At 38.0% G+C, this 20,372-nt stretch overlaps 3 protein-coding genes and 1 non-coding gene across 4 annotated transcripts; all 4 read right to left on the bottom strand.

Moving 5' to 3' along the window:
• Positions 1–1,565: 1,565 nt before the first annotated feature.
• rps20 (ribosomal protein S20) lies at positions 1,566–2,963 on the bottom strand. Its single transcript, XM_036521766.1, has 4 exons — positions 2,856–2,963; positions 2,292–2,391; positions 1,983–2,056; positions 1,566–1,790 (listed from the first exon to the last, which is right to left on the bottom strand). The coding sequence occupies exons 1-4, from the start codon at positions 2,856–2,858 to the stop codon at positions 1,608–1,610; spliced, it is 360 nt and encodes a 119-aa protein (XP_036377659.1). The 5' UTR covers positions 2,859–2,963; the 3' UTR covers positions 1,566–1,607.
• Positions 2,137–2,204, bottom strand: LOC118773877. The gene has a single exon (XR_005004787.1). It is a non-coding gene; the product is annotated as a small nucleolar RNA U54 (small nucleolar RNA).
• Positions 2,964–5,157: 2,194 nt separating the features above from the next.
• mos (v-mos Moloney murine sarcoma viral oncogene homolog) lies at positions 5,158–6,165 on the bottom strand. The gene has a single exon (XM_036518121.1). It carries the CDS (start codon positions 6,163–6,165, stop codon positions 5,158–5,160), a length of 1,008 nt encoding a protein of 335 aa, XP_036374014.1.
• Positions 6,166–17,993: 11,828 nt separating this feature from the next.
• plag1 (pleiomorphic adenoma gene 1) lies at positions 17,994–20,024 on the bottom strand. The gene is made up of 2 exons (XM_036522508.1): positions 19,777–20,024; positions 17,994–19,263 (listed from the first exon to the last, which is right to left on the bottom strand). The coding sequence occupies exons 1-2, from the start codon at positions 20,022–20,024 to the stop codon at positions 17,994–17,996; spliced, it is 1,518 nt and encodes a 505-aa protein (XP_036378401.1).
• Positions 20,025–20,372: the final 348 nt, after the last annotated feature.

The following is a 20,372-nucleotide window of genomic DNA, read 5'->3' as shown; positions in this document are numbered from 1 at the left end:
AAGGATATCAACTGATCTTTTATTCGGTGAACAAGTAATTGAATAAGCTGTCACTGCAAAATCACTAAATTGTTTGTTAGTCTGCGAGACTAGTTTCACTACCTTCACATAAAAAGGCTATTTCGCATTTAGTCAGAATATTGATGAAAAGAGTAACCCTCTTCCGAAATCGGCAGACCTGTTGAATACAACTTTTTGCACAACTAAAAAAAAAACACAAGAGTCTAGTCGAGGTTTTTCAATCAGGGCCAAAGAATGTAGTAGTATCTCCCAAATATGTAATTCTCAAACCTCCTTTGGTCAGGGCACACATTCTTTCAAAGCACATCATGTTGGGAATGCACAAAATATAAATCACTATTGATCTGAATGTGCCATAGATGCCAAACAATGTTCCCACAATGTCAAAATAAAATAAATGAATTTCAAGAACAAAGATTTGCTGTTGGTTCACATCAGTGCCTAAATGGGGAAAAATGCTGTAAATATATTTTTTACATAAGGTATAATGTTATTTCTTACTTAACAAACATCCTTACTAATTATGAAGTGTTCTGATTGTCAAAAAAGCAATGCCTTACCACTGTAACTGTAAGGAACACAATTGGAATAAGCTTTCAACATAAGACGCATATAAGGCAAATATTGATGTTTAGTGCTAGAACTACATTCTCAAGTGGGTTCTATACATGGTTCATGATCTGCGAGATCAGCTACTTAAGGTTTTCTGACGTGTTTTCAAGACAAGCCCCCTTTACCCTTTTCCCTCACCTGCAACTACACAAAGGCATATTTGCTCAAGAATTTTAAGAGAAAAGTTCCCTCCACTTTTGAGTTTGAGAAGTGTTTTAAACAATCTTTGACGTTGAATCTATGCTGACCTTTACCAATGTAAAATGTTTCAGTGTTTATCACAGACTTCTGGTGCTCATGCTAGTTACAAGTCTGAACTATGGGCTAATCTGACAGCTTGTTTCAATGTCTGTTGATAGATCAACCAGATCACTGGGACACCAAGGTAAAAATGCCTGTTATTCTGAAATGTAGCCAATGGGAACAACTTATCAGACCACTTTACATCTTAAAACACAGTTCAAAATTAGTAGGGTTTTTATGTCCTAAAGGACTAAAGTAAAGTTTTTAGAATTCACTCCTGATGTCCCACAGGAGGGAATACACCTTAGCTGCAAAACCGCTTCATCCTTCTGCCAAGTGAAAACTTCTGATGATATCCCATGTAGCATTTTAGATTTAGGTTCTCAGCTCTGCTTATGCTAATGTGATCAAATCTAAATTTCTCCTGTGGCGTTTCAGAAGTTAGAGGATTTTAACACTTCATAATGGCATCCAGTACACACACACTTTCACCACCAGTGTTTTGGCGTGGTGCTTCATCATACCAAAAACCAGAAAAGACTGAAAACCTCAAGGTCTGGAGTTCCCAACTCCACTGTATACATTTACATTTAGAAACCCTGCACTGCTGTGTTAAGTGTAAAGAACTCCAATGACTAAACCACAGATAACAGACACAGCAATTGCAATACCTTAAGAGAGAAAAACAATTTGTCATTTCAGACCATTTATTACAGTGGCAAAAAATACATTTATGCATCTGCAATGGTGACCTCGACTTCTACACCAGGCTCAATGCTGATGGAAGTGATCTGCTTGACAATTTCAGACGGGCTGTGCAGATCAATGAGACGCTTGTGGATGCGCATCTGGAACCGGTCCCATGTTTTAGAACCTTCACCACAAGGAGTCTTCCTGGTTGTGATACGTAGAGTCTGAGGTGAGAGAGACAGAAATCATTTTATGAGCATTAGAAGTTAATATTTTATGCTGCAGCACTAAAACTTCCAAATCTTGTGCTGGTCCAAACAAGCCTATCAACACCTTTCAAGTCTATTCTCAAATTCATTATGCCATTGACAATTTCCACAATTTCACAGTAGGGATGCCTGGATGGCGAGGTTTACCTTGGTTGGCATGCGGACAGGCCCTTTGACTTTCAGGTTCTTCTCTTTAGCGCCACGGATCAGGTCTGCACACACTGTGGGTGTAAAATTGGCACAGTGGGATATGTTGTAAGATGTAGGCTTACCAAAATTCACTAATGTACTCGTTTAATACACATGGCTCAGAATAGCGTATAAACAAATCAGCATTTTTTTCATTTCAAAATGTTATCCTCATAGCCAGTGAAGTAAACAGACAATCCTGTGAAATTATTGCTCTGGTTTGATTTTGATGAAATGCAGACCCCCCTCGGCAGGCAAACATCTTACCCTTTTCCAGGGACTTGACGTTGCGGCTGGTCAGAGTAATTCTGATGCGATGGATTGCGACTTCCGCCTCAACAGGCGCTTTGCCGGTGTCCTTAAATGCCTGCAATGACAGAATGTACAACAATCGTTAGTCGAGTTAATCTAAGATCTGCAATGTCTTCAGAGTCTTGAACAAACTGACATTATGACACACGTCTTACTAGCCAGTTCGCTAGTTAACCAATGACAAAACGACTAACTAGCTCCGCCGCTTGCTACCGAAAATACTTCAGCCACGGTCATTTGGTTGAACTGCCATGGCAGAATCAATTATCGCCTGGTACCTAGCGAATTCGTATGTTATCTAATCGTTTATTTTGTTCTGAAACAATTCTGCTAAGTACCCAGAGAACCGTTCATTAAAACTGGCCGCTTCAGTTCAACACGGACACGTGCGGTACTGTTAGCTAGTTAGCTAAGCTCATTCTTGACACGGTCAACAGCGGCCCGCTCGAAATACAATATAGAGATAGTTTGCTCGCCAGCAACCCATATTACATAGCTAACAACATTTGTAACGCTCACCATTTTTAAGTATTCCTGACCGACTTATTCGTAGGATTGGATGCGAACAGCGGTGAGCCAGGAAGTACACTCCTCTCTCTCACCACTTCACAAAAAGGACCGCTTTAGGCCTGCTGCGAAACACATATACTCCTCATACGGGTACTGTGCGACCTTTGCGCCATACCATAAGCACCAATTGGATTTCGCGACAGCGTGACGGCAACGTTCCGAGTACCCTCCCAGATTTCTCTGTTTTAGTGAGTTCAGTGGGAGTGCTTGTGAGGGGCGTCTAACAGTTTTATCGGAGGGTTTTGATGTTTTATGCCATTACAAACACAATCCATACAGAGATAAGTATCGATTTATTTGTTCCATCGGCAAAGCCATTGCTAGAATGCAAATTATGCACAAAAACATAAACTGCACAAAACTTTGGTGGACACTCATCTCACCAGCGAACCCCAAAGTATCCTAAAATTTGATAGTATGTCTAACCGCATAGATTCTGTCTCGGTTTAAAATGAGTTTAAGATGAATGTTTTGTCATATAGAAAGAAACATTTTAAAAATGTATTAGTAATACCTAGTTCTATATAGGGCCCTGGCATTCATAAGCACCAGTTCCCACCAAGCATTTCAACCCATGGAAACAAAATCTGCCTGACTCTGCTCCTTAAAGGCAATGTGGCCCTCCTGGAAATTTCATTCCCCATTGTACTCTACACTGGAACCAAGGGAAGGCATAAGTCAACAACCAGGGTATGAAATTGCTACAGTAACACAAATACATGAATTATCAGGTCCATACAACAGAAACCCAAGGTGGTCAATCTGATTAGCACTGCTGCAGAATCTGAGGCCTGACCTCCTCAGCCAACCACAGAGCCAAGACAAGATGCATGAATTCAGCTATGTTGACAAATAATCCATCAGGCAATATATATATTATATATATAGTTCCACACATTAATGCCTAATACATATACTTATGTATATACTTTACCTGATTTAGAGTCCATGGATTCCCCCATTTAGATCCACAGCCTGTGCTTTAGCCTGCCAAAACAAGGCCAGAAACCTATACATTCATTTTAAAACATGGTCAGATCATGGAATAATGCATATATCAGATACTGTCAGCTCCCAAGCTAGGCCCTGAGAAACATCTCACACAAATTCCTAAATTGTGTCAGTTTTAATACTTTGGATATTCTTTGGATAACTTACGATGAAACCTCAGACCCAGCTATTTAAAACTTTGGAGCATACAAAAGGAACACCACACATTTCAACATTAACAGCTGTGGGTTTACTTGTAAAATACATGTGGGTTTGATACAGAAAATGTAAAACCTCAGTTAAGAGATCACCTTCTCAATTCCTCTATTTTTTCCCAGACCATACAGGCTACAAATGTATAGTCCCACACTGTGTCAAAATGGCCCTGTCATCAGCATAATGTGACAACCCTACATAATTTAATAACAAAACACTTTGATAATTACCTCAGCTGAATGTATACTGGTGTTATTTAGCAATGATTAATGTGCCAGCAAGACCCCCCCCCCCCCCCATTGATTACAGTACACAAGACATACTGGAATACATTTTAATTAAATTTCACACAACAGGTAAAACAGGGTTACACCATTTTAAAGAATCAGCAGCAAAGATTACAAAACATATGCAACATTAAAATTCTTACTTTATATTTAAATTAATATTAAAGAATCAAAACTATGACAAAAAAGGTAAAGCAAATGTATGATCAATATCTTCTAAACGGCACATAGCCTACAACAGATTTTTAAAAACGCACTGACAGCAGTTTAGGAGTGACTAAATGGATAGAGAAGTAAAATGCAAGCAAAGAACAGGGCTGGGAAACGCTGTTCCTGAGCTATTTCAATCCAGATTTTTAACTGATATTTTCCCTGTGATCATATTAACGTTCGTACCAGTTAATTTAGTTTATCAAATACTACATTCTAGCCTCATAGCCAAGGAACCATTATATTCAGCGCATGGGTTGTAGTTCTTGAACTAAAGTCCAGACTTTTTCGCCCCCTAGCGGATCACAGCGTATCATCTTCAGGTAGTGCGCTGGTTACAGGGCAGGCACCAAGTTGGTAGCTATGAAGAAGCGTATAACCTATACTGCACCTGCATTTGCTATAACCTACTGGATTAAAATGTACACGTAAAACAAACTTTAATTCATTATTTTTTAGAACAATCCAAATGAAATAAGTATATTGAGAACATTAGCTATGCTTTCATTATATAAAAGCCTAAGCAAACAAGGAAGGAACAGGCCTAACTACATAATTTCAAATTGTACAACGAGATCTCTAGAACTGGGTCTTGCTCGTGGGTCGCCGTTCCAACATTCACAGACAAGGGATTTGCAGGCCTGTCCCCAGGCAGTCTTATGAAACACTTCATTTGTCAACGAAGGTCTTAAATTATACGCAACGACTGCATACAACACCGGCTGTCGATCATACTGATCATACGGCTGCTCTCTTGTGATCAGTTGCCAAAGGGTGATACCAAATGAATAAATGTCTGCCTTCAAGGTAACATCATCACCTTTCAGAAGTTCAGGTGCTCTGTGCGTGTACGTTCCACCAATGTGACACCTGTGGGGTGCTACAGGAGACAAGTCCCGATCGAGTTCCAATTTCTGGGAACACCCAAAATCGGCAATCTTGCAGACATCCTTTTCAGAGACAAGTACATTTGCCGGCTTCAGATCCAAGTGTACGATGGAATGGGAATGCAAGAAAAGGAGCCCATTTGCAATGTCCTTTGAATATTTCACGCACCTGTCCCTTCCCAATGCATCCGCTGGACCATAGATTATATTTTGTAAATTGGTGCATCCTACATACTCCATCAATATGGTTCCAATACTATCCTCATTGTCCTTACTTGCAGGCGAGCAAGTTGTGGCTGCTATTATCCGAACAATGTTTTTATGTTGCAGGTGAGCTGCATTCAGCTCAGACCAGAAACTTTGTCTCGATGCTAGCTTGTTCTTTGACCACTTCCTCACTTTCTTAACTGCAACCGTCTCTCCGAAGTAAAACCCTCTGTAAACTGCGCCGAAGCCTCCTGAGCCAATGGGATGAAGAGACCGCAGTTCTTTCCAGTTGATGACAGACGAACACACTCTGTGTACATCTCTGCCGTGGAAGCTCTGAGTTGGCACTCGTAAAGTTGAATCCTTCGCATATTTAACGAGTGGACTACTGCAAGCTCCCAGAACAGTAGATGGATAAAACTTCTTCGGCAGCAACCGAGTCAGTGGGATTGGCGAAGGCATTGCGTTTGCCGTCGTGCGATCTCCGGCAAAGTAAGGCAGACGGCATTAAGTTATTTTTCACAGCTGAACACGGCTGAGCCTTCCTAATTGCTAAACGACGTGCTAATTTGTTTCAGTAAATGCATGAATAAAAAGACACGATTGAGGATATCAATTTACTGATATGCTGCACCTGCTAGTGCTTGCTCACCACCTGACACACCTTGGGGGAAATATTTTCCGGAAACGCAATTCACTGCTTTAGTTAACTGCGATAGTAATCATCAGGCTACAGTATTTGGCTTCACACATGTAGACTGTTTATTTTCAATTTGAATTCAGCCGGATCATTCCAGATCAATGGTATCTACGCACGATGGGCGGATTACTTTTCAATGAATTGAATATGCAGATTTTGATTGAATATGCAAAAACTAGCCCAAGGATGAATGCCAAATTGTATGATTATCTTCATCCTATTGCTCAAGGATTACACGTACCATTGTTGAGAACTCAGTCGTTCAATTACTATCCCAGGATGGTTTTTGCTAGGCTTTAACAGAACTGTGAGTATGTTGCAAAGTTACTATAATTCCTAAGAAAGACTCACTACACGGAACACATGCATATTTGCATAGCCTACTATGTAAAGCCCAAGACTTTCTTTAGTCAGTAACAGAAAGTCTCTGATCTCCCCACGGGCCGGCGGTAGGAACTATAAACCTCAAACTCATAGAATATTATTTAAACAATGTTCTCCGCTGTTACTAAATTATAAACGTATGTATATCATTTTAATTGTCATTGCGAATAACAGTTAGGCCCAGATTCAACCTCACCACAGTGCACAATGCAGATGTCCTTAACTTCTGAGTCATGAATTTAAGGAAGTGTTTCTTATTTTCTGTCTGACATTACATAGAAACTGCATTTTATGAAAGCAACAAAACAAGTTACATAAGAAAGAAACAATTAAAATAAAACTGCGGCAAGATCGACTGGAGGCACCAGTGTTTGGTAACCTCACAGTAATGTGCATAAATCAGTAATTACCTTCCCAACCATCCCCCTGATAAGTTGAATATATAAAGAACATAACACTATCAGGTGATATGTTATTAATATTAGTAAATTAAAAACAAAGCATCCAACCTGGAATATGTGGATTCTTTTTATCCTAGTTTGGATGCTGTAGCTCTTGAGGATGCCATTGATTTTTGCCTAGCTTAAATAACTTTTTATGCCTTATAATAATTTGACTATTTGCCGCTTTAAATGAAATGTAAAATAGCATAACATTTTATCACTAAGTGTGCAGAGGGCAGACAATGGTGGTTTAAGATCAGTACTACAGTATCTAATATAGTATAGGCCTACTGGTGTGTTCTACATCTATATTTCCATCCATCCATCAATATGATTAAATATCCATCCATGGCATCTGTGAAATAATATGAAAAAGTATTGGTGTGACCAGTGTGTGACAATGCTTTCAACAATGAAATATGTATAAGACTTATATTTTTTTGCCAGATTAGAAACATTTTACCCATAACACACATAAATACAACATATAAGCATGAGAAAATTGGTGGATTTACACTGTCTCCAGTAGTTTATATTAGGACTACCTATTTACTTAATATTGCCAGTTATGTATTATGTAGCTAAACCAGCTCACAGGAAACTTTAGATAAGGATGAAGTGCTGTATATTCAGTCACTTCAAGGAACTGCTCAGCTTTATTTAGCACAGTTAGTTTCATGGAAGACCTGGCTGTACAGTAATGAATGGCAAATGATCAATGTAATGCCATAGATTGTAGCATGCTTCTGAGTAAAGCAGATGTAAGCCCAGTTCAATTACAATGCAATGCAGAACTGCCTGAAGAGTTTAAAGTGTTATAAGGGCATGTAAGAATATTTGTCATCTACTGTTGAGCAGAATGCAACAGTAGGCTACCCAACACTGAAAATGATTACAGTTCATGACTGTGGTGACATTCAAACCTGCACACCAATAAGCACTGAACATGCACTACACACAGTCAAATAATATTTGAAATCTTCATGAATTAACACTACCTAAACAACAAGAAAGATGGATGTAGCCTCACTGAAACCTGTAACAAGATTTCTTAATCTTGACATTGTATTTTCATGTAAGTAGGTCAACACCGTGTAGTGGTAATAGGAACAAGTAATAAAAACCACAGCGTACACTGTAGCAGAACTCTTCAAATCGTTTATGCTGCTGCTGCTGCTGTAACGCTAAGCCACTGACTGAGGCAATCATCCAGTACTGTTTTAGAAAATCTCCTTTCTAGCAGTGTAAAGACGGAACGCAGGTAGAAATCTTTTGGCATTGTGCGTCAGGCATATTGAAATCGATGTCAATTCTCTTAATATGTTACGAGTCATTTCCACACGGTATTTGTGAATGTGGCAAACAGGGTACTTGTGCAATAAATTAAGTCTTATATTTTATTTTAATATTTCAGTATAAGTCAATTTTGGCTTATATATAGGCACACAAATCTAGACATGTAGGCATCTGTTGGCACAAAATGGCGTTCTCTGCAGTACCAATCAGAGTCCACGTCGTCACGTCTTTTTCCGGCGTCAGTCCGCCAGTAACAAGTCAGCTAAGTTAGCTAGCTAGGCTACAACCATGATTTGAGTGCAAGTTTCATAGTTGGGTAGCTAGCTTGATATCTCCTTGTAATTTTAGTTCATACTTGTATCTGTGCTTAAAACCAGGAACTAGCTGATTGTTGACTTGGCTGGATACTTTAAACGAGATAACTAGCAAACTAGGTTGGCAAGCTAGCTTGCAACTGTGTAGCAACATTTAGGCTAACGGATACTAGTAAGCTAACTAACGGAAATGATTGACATTGTCAGTAGCATCTTTCATACTTCGATCTCTCCCTCTCAGTTTGTATCTTATTTCAGTGTCTGTCGAGACGTCTGTTATTTTTAGGTGATTGGAAATTTTAAAAACTAGCCATCTAATATTCATCGTGCCTTTGTAACGTTAGCCGGCTATCAAAGTAGTTTGGGGAAAAACTCATTTTGAGAATTCAAAGGACATTGACACGTCATAGCCTGCTTTATCCTTCACCGTTGATCGTGTTGCTGAAACATACTTCTTGTATTCAGTGGCGCGGTACATTTGAAACTTAGAGTAGTTTTGTACAGCCAAAGCATTTTGTTAAAAAATGCCATGGCATTATAGGTACGTAGTTGTTCTGGCTAGATAATACTGCCGTTTCTGTAACAAAATGAGGAAAAAACGCGTTTGACGGCTTGTTAGGAGAAGAGCTGATGTTTGTTGATGTGTTGACTTCATAAACCTGATACATTTTTGACTTGCATGCTGTTTAAAATGCAGGTTAGCATGTCATCAACGGCTGGGAGGAAATGTTTATCGAGTTGAGGGTTGTAGTGAGCAGTCTCAAACAATGAATAGGCATACTCAAGTGGCTTCAAAACTTAACACCTTAATAGGTTCTGAACTTGAAACCATGTCATGTAGTTATATGCAACTGATTGTTCTTTGTAATAGACCTGAAAGGTCTTATCTAGAAGCATGGACGTATACTCAAGCCCATGAATATTTAAGCGCAGCACTGTCAGGAAATCTGTTGCTGTAGCTTGCAATCTTATGGCAACTGTACGACCCCGAATCCCAAGTTTTAAAAAAAAAAAAATATATATATATATTGAGAAAACACCTGTGGGGACTCAACACTATGTCTGTCTCTGGTATTCAAACCAAACACTGAACCACCAACCATTATAAAATCACAACTCCAGCACATCAGCTAAAGCTTTGCTCTTTATCCCTCTAAAATGGAAAACCATTGCTAAAAGTTCTAACTGTTGTAAGATGCACCTGGAAGACAGCTCTAGAAAAGATACCCTTCCTATCTCTCGCTGACGCGTAAATGCACACAGTATTGCGGGTAATGGTCCTGACCCAATTTATGGTCATATTAGGAATAAGCTGTTTATATTCACCATGAGATACGACACCCGCTAAACTCCACATGGTAATCAGGGTAACTTGAATAAACCCTATGAAGACATATGGTCAGTGAATTTCGCACTAATTATTTTATCTTATTTGGGATAACTTACTGGAAGGTTCTCGCTTGCGTTATCTTGTATTATTTTCTTAACATTTTTGCAAACTAGCTTATTGCGAACAAGTGTCTCTTCGCAGCTCCAAAAATGCGAGATTTTTGCTAGCTATGACAGCTATCTTGCGAGTGATTTACGACTTGAGAATCCATACAAAACATTGAACATGCGCAGACCCAGATCTGCAGGAGGAATTTTCCAAATTGTCGACGCCCCGTGTAATGACGTTCTTCTGCTGTTGTCCAGGAAAGTAGTTACAGCCGCTTTGAAAAAAGCCTGGTCATATCTTGTTTGATGGGGGTATTTCGGGGTTTAGTTTGAATGCCGGATAAGTTGACATGGAAGGAGCAATAAATTGTTTCATTAGCTGGTACTAAAAACCTAGCCTAGTTTGTATCCTGCATGTTTGAGGCTATGTTGTGTTCTAGCACGGAGTATAGTTTTTTCCCCTTTTTTCTCCAGTTAATTTAAGACAGTATGTTTGTATGTTTCAGAACTGTCAAAAATAAACATCAAGTATTTTTGTGATGCAAATACTAAAGAACACAATATTACCTCCTTTAAAAAAAAAAAAAAAAAAAAAAAAACTGGTTAAATTTTATTTTCTTGAGCTCAAACTTGTATGTTTGCCAGTTGAGACCATGAGAGCAGTAGCAGAGGTTACAATATTGTGTAGTGTCACAATTTTGTAGTTTTCAGATTAGCTCTTGTTTGGTTTACATTAAATGTGATAACTAAATTGTTTTTTACTTCAATATTTTTGTGTGTAACTGTAAATGAATAGACAATCAATACAAGTGTTCGACAAGTGATGGACTTGATGAATGATAGCTATATGATATCTAAATGATATCTATCGTAGGCTTATCAAATAAAGGAGTAATGTTTGATTTAGGGATTTCTGATAAAAGTATGCCTATTTCAGAGAAATGTTCAGTTTGCATTATATAATCATAACAAGTATAACATGATGATTATCTATAATCTGCAAAGATTAGGTTGGGGAGACGATTCCTTCTTTAGGAAGCAAGGTATGTATATATTGTACAGGCCCATTCATTTTACACGATGATTTACTTGTAGACTAGACTAGTACCTACAAACAATGGGCTTCATTTGTACTTGGTCATATGGAAAGGAAAAAAAACCTGGATACACTTCCTTGTCCAAACCCTAACCTTGTTCATATTATGATGTATTGGTATACACAGACAGAGTGCATGCACTCACAAACACAAAGGGTTAATACAGCCAGGTCTGACATCAGATGAACTGAATCCTTCTTGTACGTTTATTGAACTTTTCATATACTGTTTACACAGTAATAACACTGTAGGCTGTAAACTGCAGCTCTATTGTTTAATAGCAGCAAAGTAGTATGAAAAAAAAAACAAATCATGTTATTTGCCAGACAATAAATAATCTGTCTCTTTGGATGATGTAAATGTTAGGAAGTTGATGAAAGCTGCAGCGTTAAGTAATTTCTATTTTACACAGCTTATACACAGATATATATGAATTATTTTGTCTATATTTATACAAATACAACAGTAGTTTGTAAAATACATTTAAGTAAAATATACATGATTAGCAACATGAGTCCAAAAATCACAGGATGGCATTACTGAAATGTGATGAACAACAACGACGACGACACGGCTGGAATGCAGTTTCCCTCTGAACAAATCCATTGCTCTGTACTCACAATCATGTCCAACACCAACAGGAGAGATGTTTCCCATTCTCAACATTTTCATTTCAGTCATTTTGAAGGCATTCTCAAGTGAAGTAACCCCATTCCCATTCCCTCCTGAAAACTGCGCTCGACAGGGAATTCACTTGGTCTTCCCCACCTTACAGACAGTGGGTATATGCACAGACACCGTCTTAAGTGCACCAGAGCATCTTGTGATACTACAGATAAGTCCATAAAAGACCACACAAGTCACAGTACAAAAATATATGATACAACTAAGCACAATCTCTGTCCATTCAGCTTAAATCGATATTTTGTAAAAAACAAAAAACAAAACAAAAAGAAAAAAAAGAGGTCTGTAGCACCATAAGGAGCTTTTTTTTTGAAGAATACATTAGCAGCTTGATCCAATACCAAAATATTGCAGGAGTGTTTCTAACATACACATTCAATATGGTTCTCTTGTACCACTGAAGCTTATATTGAAAGTTGACATGAATTGCTAAAGGTCTGTGTCTCTCGCTGAAGGATTGCAAATTCCAGAAAGCCATCATCCACTATGAAATGAAATAAAGTTGGAGTTGCTAAGTGTGAATCATGCTAACTCTTCTGTGGATTCTGTGTGACTAAATGTGCAGTTTTCTTAAATTGAGAAAAAATTTACTTAAATGCAATAAAATACAAACAGTACATTTCACTTCTGTTCCGGCTTGCACACTGTGTTTTAGGGTATAGTAATGTATCAACTTTGAACTTTCTGAAGATCCAGCTGACCTTGGTTATGCCAAAATACCTATCTGCAGTTCAGAAACCCATTCACTCTGGGAGAATATGTGCTCAATATGTATTTTAATAAGTAAGCTAAATTAGTTTAAACCTTTGAAGCTCGACAGAGACAAAATCAATGATATAGTTAACGTGTCTAGTGGGTTAAATTAAATATTGATTATTCTCAAAAAAAATACTGTTGCACTGCAACGCATGTATTAGTGCAGCATTCTGAAAGCATGACTTTTGTAATATGTGTTTAGTGACAAGTTTGATCATTTATTATTATAAGGGGACATATGGTATGAAGGATCTTCCATTACAAAATAGCAAAACAGTTTCTGAAATACTGTACATCCCAAGGAATGTTGTGGTTTCAATTGTTGATAATGGCCAAGTTTAAGAAAACCTTCAACATTAACTTAATACCCTCGAGTGAGAGACACAGAAGTTTTGTGCAAGTAAAGCAAAAATGACACTTTGATAGTAAAAACACTGTAAAAACTGTACCTGTAAAAATAGAAACTTTTAGCATTGTATATACACGTTAACATTTTCTCTAAAGAGCTAAATATGACATCTACAGGCACATACCATTTATAATAAAGGTTCTTTAACAACAAAATGTTTGAGAAAACTCACAAAGGCATTCGATCTCAGAAAGTGCTATAATTCAAATATGCCCTATACAGAGGCTAACCAAGCATTTTTATAAAACCACATACCTTCAAGATACATTTATAGCACATTTCCAACCCAATATCAAAGAAAAAAAGACATTCAACACCTTCCTATGACACGAAATGTGGCTCATGATATATTAGAATTATCTCCCGAAACAATTACCTAATTAGAAACTATAAAAAGTGTAAGGGGGAATTCTTCAAGGCATTTTCTTACATTAAGAAATAGGACATATGGGCGTACAAGGGCTAGATGGCAAATATCAGCTCAAGGGAAACTCTCACCCATTGATTGCCGATTATAATCCTCATCATAACTGAGCAAAATATATACTGTTTGAAATATGATTTGTAAAGGTGGTGGGAACACTTAAAGCATAGAATAAAACTGCTGCAAAGAGGTAACCTGTAGTCTATAAAATACACAGAAATAAATGGTAATACATTTTCAGGAGTGTATGATTTGGGAATAATGATCAGGAGCAATTTTAAGATGGATACACTCTCAAATCAGTCATAAATTACAGAAATGCACATATACATTTTGGTCTGTGTATCAAGACTATTCAGGTGAAAACTTCTGAAACGGATCTGTCATAAAGAAATCAGTATAGTTCAGGCACTGCTAATTTTTTATTTTGCTTCTTTCAAATGCTACTATAGATTATATGCAAACAAACTGCAAATCATTTATAATATAGAGAATGAAAGAATTCCTTTATGTGACCTACAGTATATGTGTATAAAATAATTTATGGCTCTGGGTGAAGAGGAAAAAGAAAAGGGACATCTTAGAAAGGAAGGAAGGAAAGAAAGCTTGTCTTTGCCAAATTCCCGTACTTGGTTAAAACACTAGACACACACTGATTGCTTTTGATTGGTGGCACTGCACTAAAGTGAATGAGGTTCAGAGTTGTGTGTGAGGTCCTTCCTTGCAGACAATCTGCAAAACAATCTCCCTTTATATGAGGCTAAGACACTGGCAAATAGCGTGCATAAACAGGCCATGGAACTAAGTGGGAAAATTTACTACAAAACAATCAGCTAACAGTACCAAATTCAAGCTACACAAGCTAAAAACTTTCAGGGACTAGGGTTTTGTAGTACAGTTCATAATTAAATGATTAGTTGAACTTGATCAACTACAAAAAAAGATTCCATTCTTTCAAAGTAACATGTTTCTTGCACAGTATTTTTTTAAAAATAAAATATTCTATAGGCCAAAAAAACTTTTCTGAGTGCTATAAACTAGCAAAAGAATCACAAAAATCCACAAGCGGTCAGCATTCATGCACACAAACACATCCACACACATATGCACACAGACAGTGCTATACATTTTAGTGCCGATTTGAAGTATTTTTTAACTGAAGTACTTGTTTCTCTGACATTAAAGTAAATTCAAGGTGATCAAACCTGAGGAAACTCGGTTAACCAGTTTGACCTCATAATGTCTAATTAGAACGTATAGATGGCAGAATCTTTTTTACAACATTCCTCAGTTACAGTATCTTGCACAGAAAAGCACTGGAATGTCATTTGGTTCTTTATCAAGCAGTATTATAAGAGATTTAAAACAGATTTACTTAATTATCCATTACAATGTCACAAAAGGCATTTTCAGTGCTAGTTTAAGTCCTTGTGTTCTTTTCAGGATACATTAAATACACACAGTTACAAAACCCTGTAAATGACCACAGACATTAAAATTCTGATCATAAATACTTGATAGAAAATATTGAAGTTTTCACCTTTTTTCATCATTTGCAGGGATTTGTCAGTTGAAATCAGAGCAATCATCTGTTCAATAAAACCACACACTGTACAATATACCTTACAAAATGTTTTTGCAGATCATGTAGCTGTCATCAGCAAAATAATGTTCACACCCCTCCCTCATGCTATATCCTAGCTGACCGCTTATATAGCAGTTAAATACAGACTTACAGTGGGGGCCTTGTCAGCTCTCCTGCTTTGAGGTTCATCCATAAGTCTGACAAACAAATTTAAGTAGGCATAATATTAGTCATTATTTAACTTTTCATTTAACACTTTTCATTAACATTAGCAACTGCTAACCTTATGTAATTATGTAATTAATGAACAGTGTTCATTCAAAGCTGGAGAACTGAATAGATCCCACATTCCCTCTGAATTAAAATTTCATCAAAGCATGTTTCTCTGCCATTCTGCCATCAAAATTGGTCATTTTGGTTAAGATACCTTGAGAGAAAATAAGACCCTTTATATTTTCAGTGAGTTCTTTCCAATTGACAGCACTGCTGCATTGAATGATCATAAAGTTGGCCTTTTTATTATAAGCAAGTCGGTGAAACAGAAACAGAATTTGTGGTGATGAAGGGTTATGATTGTAGCAGTACAGCATCTTATTGATTCCTGGTGGCATATTTTAACAACAATGCTCTTTCCTTGCAGGACTAACTGATTGGGTTATGGTATATGGTCTTTAAGTGATGTAATTGTTTGTGTGACTTTAACCACGGAGAAACAGGGGTCCGGGTAGTCTGATTAATGATTTATTTTAACCATGTATTTTAATACAGATGAAAATGTAATGGCATGAGAATGTGCTTGGCACATGCAAATAATGTGTATAGCATCTTATAAAAAAGTGCTTTTATGCTATCTTTTTAATATCAAGATGTCTGACATCTTTGTACTTGTAATATGATAATAATCTGATTTAATATCAAATATTTTACACTTTCCCTCTACAGCATTAGATAAAAGTGTTTGTGCCTATTTAACATCAGTCAAACAATAATGGTATTGGTGTTTCACAGTAGATCGCCTTATTTAAGCCACATCATGACATTCATTTTCTTCCAGTAATTTCAATCATTAATCTTTTGGGAGTCAATGCCATGACACCTCCGTATTGCAGTAGTCAAGTGACAAAATATAAGGAATGCCACTTCTCAGAGCTGCAATAATGGTATTACCCAAACATCACATTTTTTTAGACATAGACTATAACAATAAGCCAACTTCATCATCACCACTTATGCATATGTAAGCACAGATCTCCTTCATTCACACAAACACTCATACAGGTAAAACACACACAAGGTAATCTAAGAGCTATAGATAGGCCAAACCACAATTTTGCAACCTTCTGCACATTCTCCCAAAAGTTTTAGTGGGATAAATCTCTATTCCTTTGCACATTTAACAACCTTCAACTAAACACAAACAAAAATACATTAACACACAAATATGCATACACATACAACTTTTATAAAGTCCAGATATTTGCCAACAACTGCTTAGTTTGAAAACATATTGGACTAGCAAAAATGATGGGCAGTATTAGTGGGGTGGGCTACCTTCTTCATGCAGTAGACAAGGTGAATATACATTTAATGGTTGCCTCATGACAAAAGTCCAGATGTTGATAACAGGTTGCCATCTCACCTTCCTATGGCAACATTTACCGTTCACCCAATTTAATGTATCAATGGCAATAAGTGCTCTGAATATTGAAAAGAGTAGATCACAGTCATGATTACTCATCTGCTGAAAATAAAAGGTCTACCCTTGTTTGGGGGGGGGGGGGGGGGGGGATTCATGTATACTCTTTTAGAGTGCCAAAAAAAAACAGAACAAGCAGTTTCTGCCTTTTGAACTTATCTTCTTTGTCTTCTAGTCCCTTTATACGTATTGAAAGTAAGCAGAGCAACAATATCTTTTTCTGATGTCATGTTATACGTGTTAGAGAGGGAACTGAGCAGCAGCATCATATAAAAACAATATTTCAGGAAAAAAAACATTCTACGTGGCTCTTAAATATATTTTTGGTTGGTTTTGGTTTTGAAGAGGCCTAGTAAGTACTAATGTCACACGGGGCTTAATCTTTTCAGTACCTTGTGATTTTAAAAACAAATCTTATAATTTTCATATAAAACATTTAAAATTGTTAGGTGTAATGGGATTTAGACCTCACTATAATTTCAAAGTGCTATCTTAAAACATTGTAAAAACCTATGTACTAAACTCAAACTACTATAAGGTAGGGAGGTTGAGTTGTGCTAATATCACTGCAACCACATTCCTAAATATGTTTATTTAAAAAAAACCTCTCCAACTCTAAAATCCTATTTAAATATGACATCCATTTGATTGTGTGAGCTATACCTTAACAGGTGTTTCCATGCTATGAAAATGATAGTGGTGGCCGCATATGATTAATAAACTTTGAAATGAAATGAATTTTTCCAGAAAATGCTGAATGATATTCTTGGGTTGTACCATGTGGTTGAGCCAAACCACATTCCTATTGCTTTTGAACAATATATGCCTATATATGTATCAATACATATTTAGATATATATTGATATAGATATCTAAATATCAATATATGTATACAAAGACATTTAAATATACACATAGGTATGTTTGTATATATATGTGTTTACACATACATATACTTAATGTGTGTGTTGTACATTTGTGTAGACAGAATATGTTACTGGCTTCAAAAATATATAAATTTCATGTTTGGCAGATACATACACTTTGTGGCAGAGCCCCAGACTGTTACTGAAAAGCTTGATGAAAGCGAGGCAGGGTGGTGGTTGAGTTTAGGTTGGATGTGAAAGATGAGGACAGACCGTGGAGGGGGCTGATGCAAACGCCACTCCCAGGGTCCTGGGGCTCCTGGGACTGTGAGGGGAGCTGGGAGAGCGCGAGCGATTCCTCTTGGGTGTAGCTGATTCCAAGGCCCCCCCCAGAAACGGACTGACTGTACGGAGGCCCATTCAAAGGCAGGAAGTTGAACAGCTGGGAGAAGTCTAGGGAGGAGGAGTGAAGCGATTCACTGGCCGAGGCGACTCCGGAGATTTTCGGCAGCGAAACGTCCTCTGACGTTTCGTCGAGACCCCCTACGTGGGACTCTAAATCTAATTTCGAGGCCACGATCTGTGTATCCTCTGACGAGGATGGCATATTGCTTTGTAGTTCCATTAGATAACTTTCTATTTCTCCCTTTAATGGCTGTTCTTTTTCCGGCATGGAAATGGCATACGAGGTAGAACCAAGCTGGTATTTTAAAGAGAACTGGTGGGAAGGGTGGACAGCAGACTCCATGTCGAGGGGGCAGGTCATTCCTAAAGGCAGGGTTGTGGAGACCATTTGGTGCGGTGGTCCACTGCTCTGCATGGACTGGATCTGGGTGTTGTAGATGTTCAGCTGCAATGTGTTGGCAAATGGCTTGGAGGCAAGCTCGCTGGAAGATATCGACATCATCGAATGCAGTTCATCTTTGACTGGCATAGTAATGTTACAGGAGAACGGGTCTAACAGGTCCATGGGCTCCGTTTTGACCTTTAGTAGTTCTTGCGTGTGGCTTTTCTTCATATGGCGGGTGAGATGGTCTTTACGGCCAAACCTCTGCGCACAGTACTGGCAGAGGAAGTCCTTCCTCCCTGTGTGCACAACCATGTGCCTTCGAACGTCCTTGCGGGTGTAGAAGCGGCGGTCACAGTGTTCGCACTGGTGTTTCTTCTCTTTGGTCCCACCTGATGACTTCCCAGCGTGGGTCTTCAGGTGCTCCAGTAACACACCCGTGCTGGCAAACGTCTGCTGGCACACCTTGCAGGTGAGGTCACCATTGTTGGCCGCGTGTAAGGCCAGGTGACGTTTGAAGCCGAGCTTTGTGTTGTAATTCTTGCCACATTCTTCGCAGGTGAACGCCTCTTTGTTTGGATCATGTGTGTGGAGGTGATTCTTTAGATGGTCCTTGCGATGGAACATTTTCTCACAATAATTACACTTGTGGGTTTTCTCAGGAGAATGAGTAGCCATATGCCTTTAAACACAGATATAATCTGTAAGCAGTTATATTTGAGCAATGTATTCATTTATGTTTAAAAATCTGTATAAATCATATATTCAATGAGGGACTATTGGATTAAAAAAAAACATCCATGCCATTCCATAACAATGTAATTTGTAAGAAAAGTGGATAATTAATACCCCATACATCAGCTTTCCAACATATAAAATATGAATGAATTCAAAGCATTAGTCCACGGCTGTGTTCATTCAACACTTTAGTAATATAGCAATTAAGCTATATTCAATTAATTTTCAATTAAGTTTTCAAATAGCATTCTGTTTCAACTCTTAAAAGTAGCACAACAATCTGATTCATAAGTTTAAAAACACAGCTAACATTACAATGAACTCATTCAATTTTATAAAAATGAATAAACCACCTGCTGCTCAAAGAAAGTTCATCAACTTATATTCATGGCGTTCCTGCACCAATGCCTATCAAGCTTTAGCAACTATAGTGGAGCCCCAAAAGAGAATGCAGTACCTTAGCAGCTTGTACTTAGAAACAAAGGCCTTGCTGCAGTCCTGGTGTGAGCACCGGTACGGGCGCTCGCCTGTGTGCGAGTAAGAGTGCACCTTCAATTTCTCAACACTATTAAAGGCCTTCTCGCACAACTGGCAGGGGAAATTTTTCCTGGGTTTGCCTTCACTTCTCTTACGCTTCCCTGTGGCAGACAGGACCCTCTGGGTATCCTTAACTTCTTCTAAATCCCCAGGTATTACCGTGGCCATTGCAGCCTAAGGCAGGCCTACTAGTTGGACAATTATGCTCTGCCCAGCTATTGTAAATGTTTGTGCTTTGGGAACACTCTCCAGTTTCATGTGATCAACACTGGGAGCACTGAGGGGCCTGGAAGAGAGAGAGAGAGAGAGAGAACAGAAATGAATAGAACAGTTATAGCAAGATGCACTCAGTATGCACATCACTCAGTATTGTGTATTATGTTGTCTTAATTACTCTAATAAAAGAGGCATCTGCCATTTCAAACTGGACAGTATAGTAGGTTTTGCAATATCACTGTTGGCAAAGAGATAGCTATTAACATAACATGGCCCTCTGACACTCCTCCCTCTCTTAAT

The sequence above is a fragment of the Megalops cyprinoides genome, chromosome 2 (genome assembly GCF_013368585.1).
Source record: "Megalops cyprinoides isolate fMegCyp1 chromosome 2, fMegCyp1.pri, whole genome shotgun sequence".
Taxonomy (NCBI): Eukaryota; Metazoa; Chordata; class Actinopteri; order Elopiformes; family Megalopidae; genus Megalops; species Megalops cyprinoides.
Note: the sequence above shows the minus strand (reverse complement) of the source record. Positions and strands in the feature narration are given on the sequence as shown.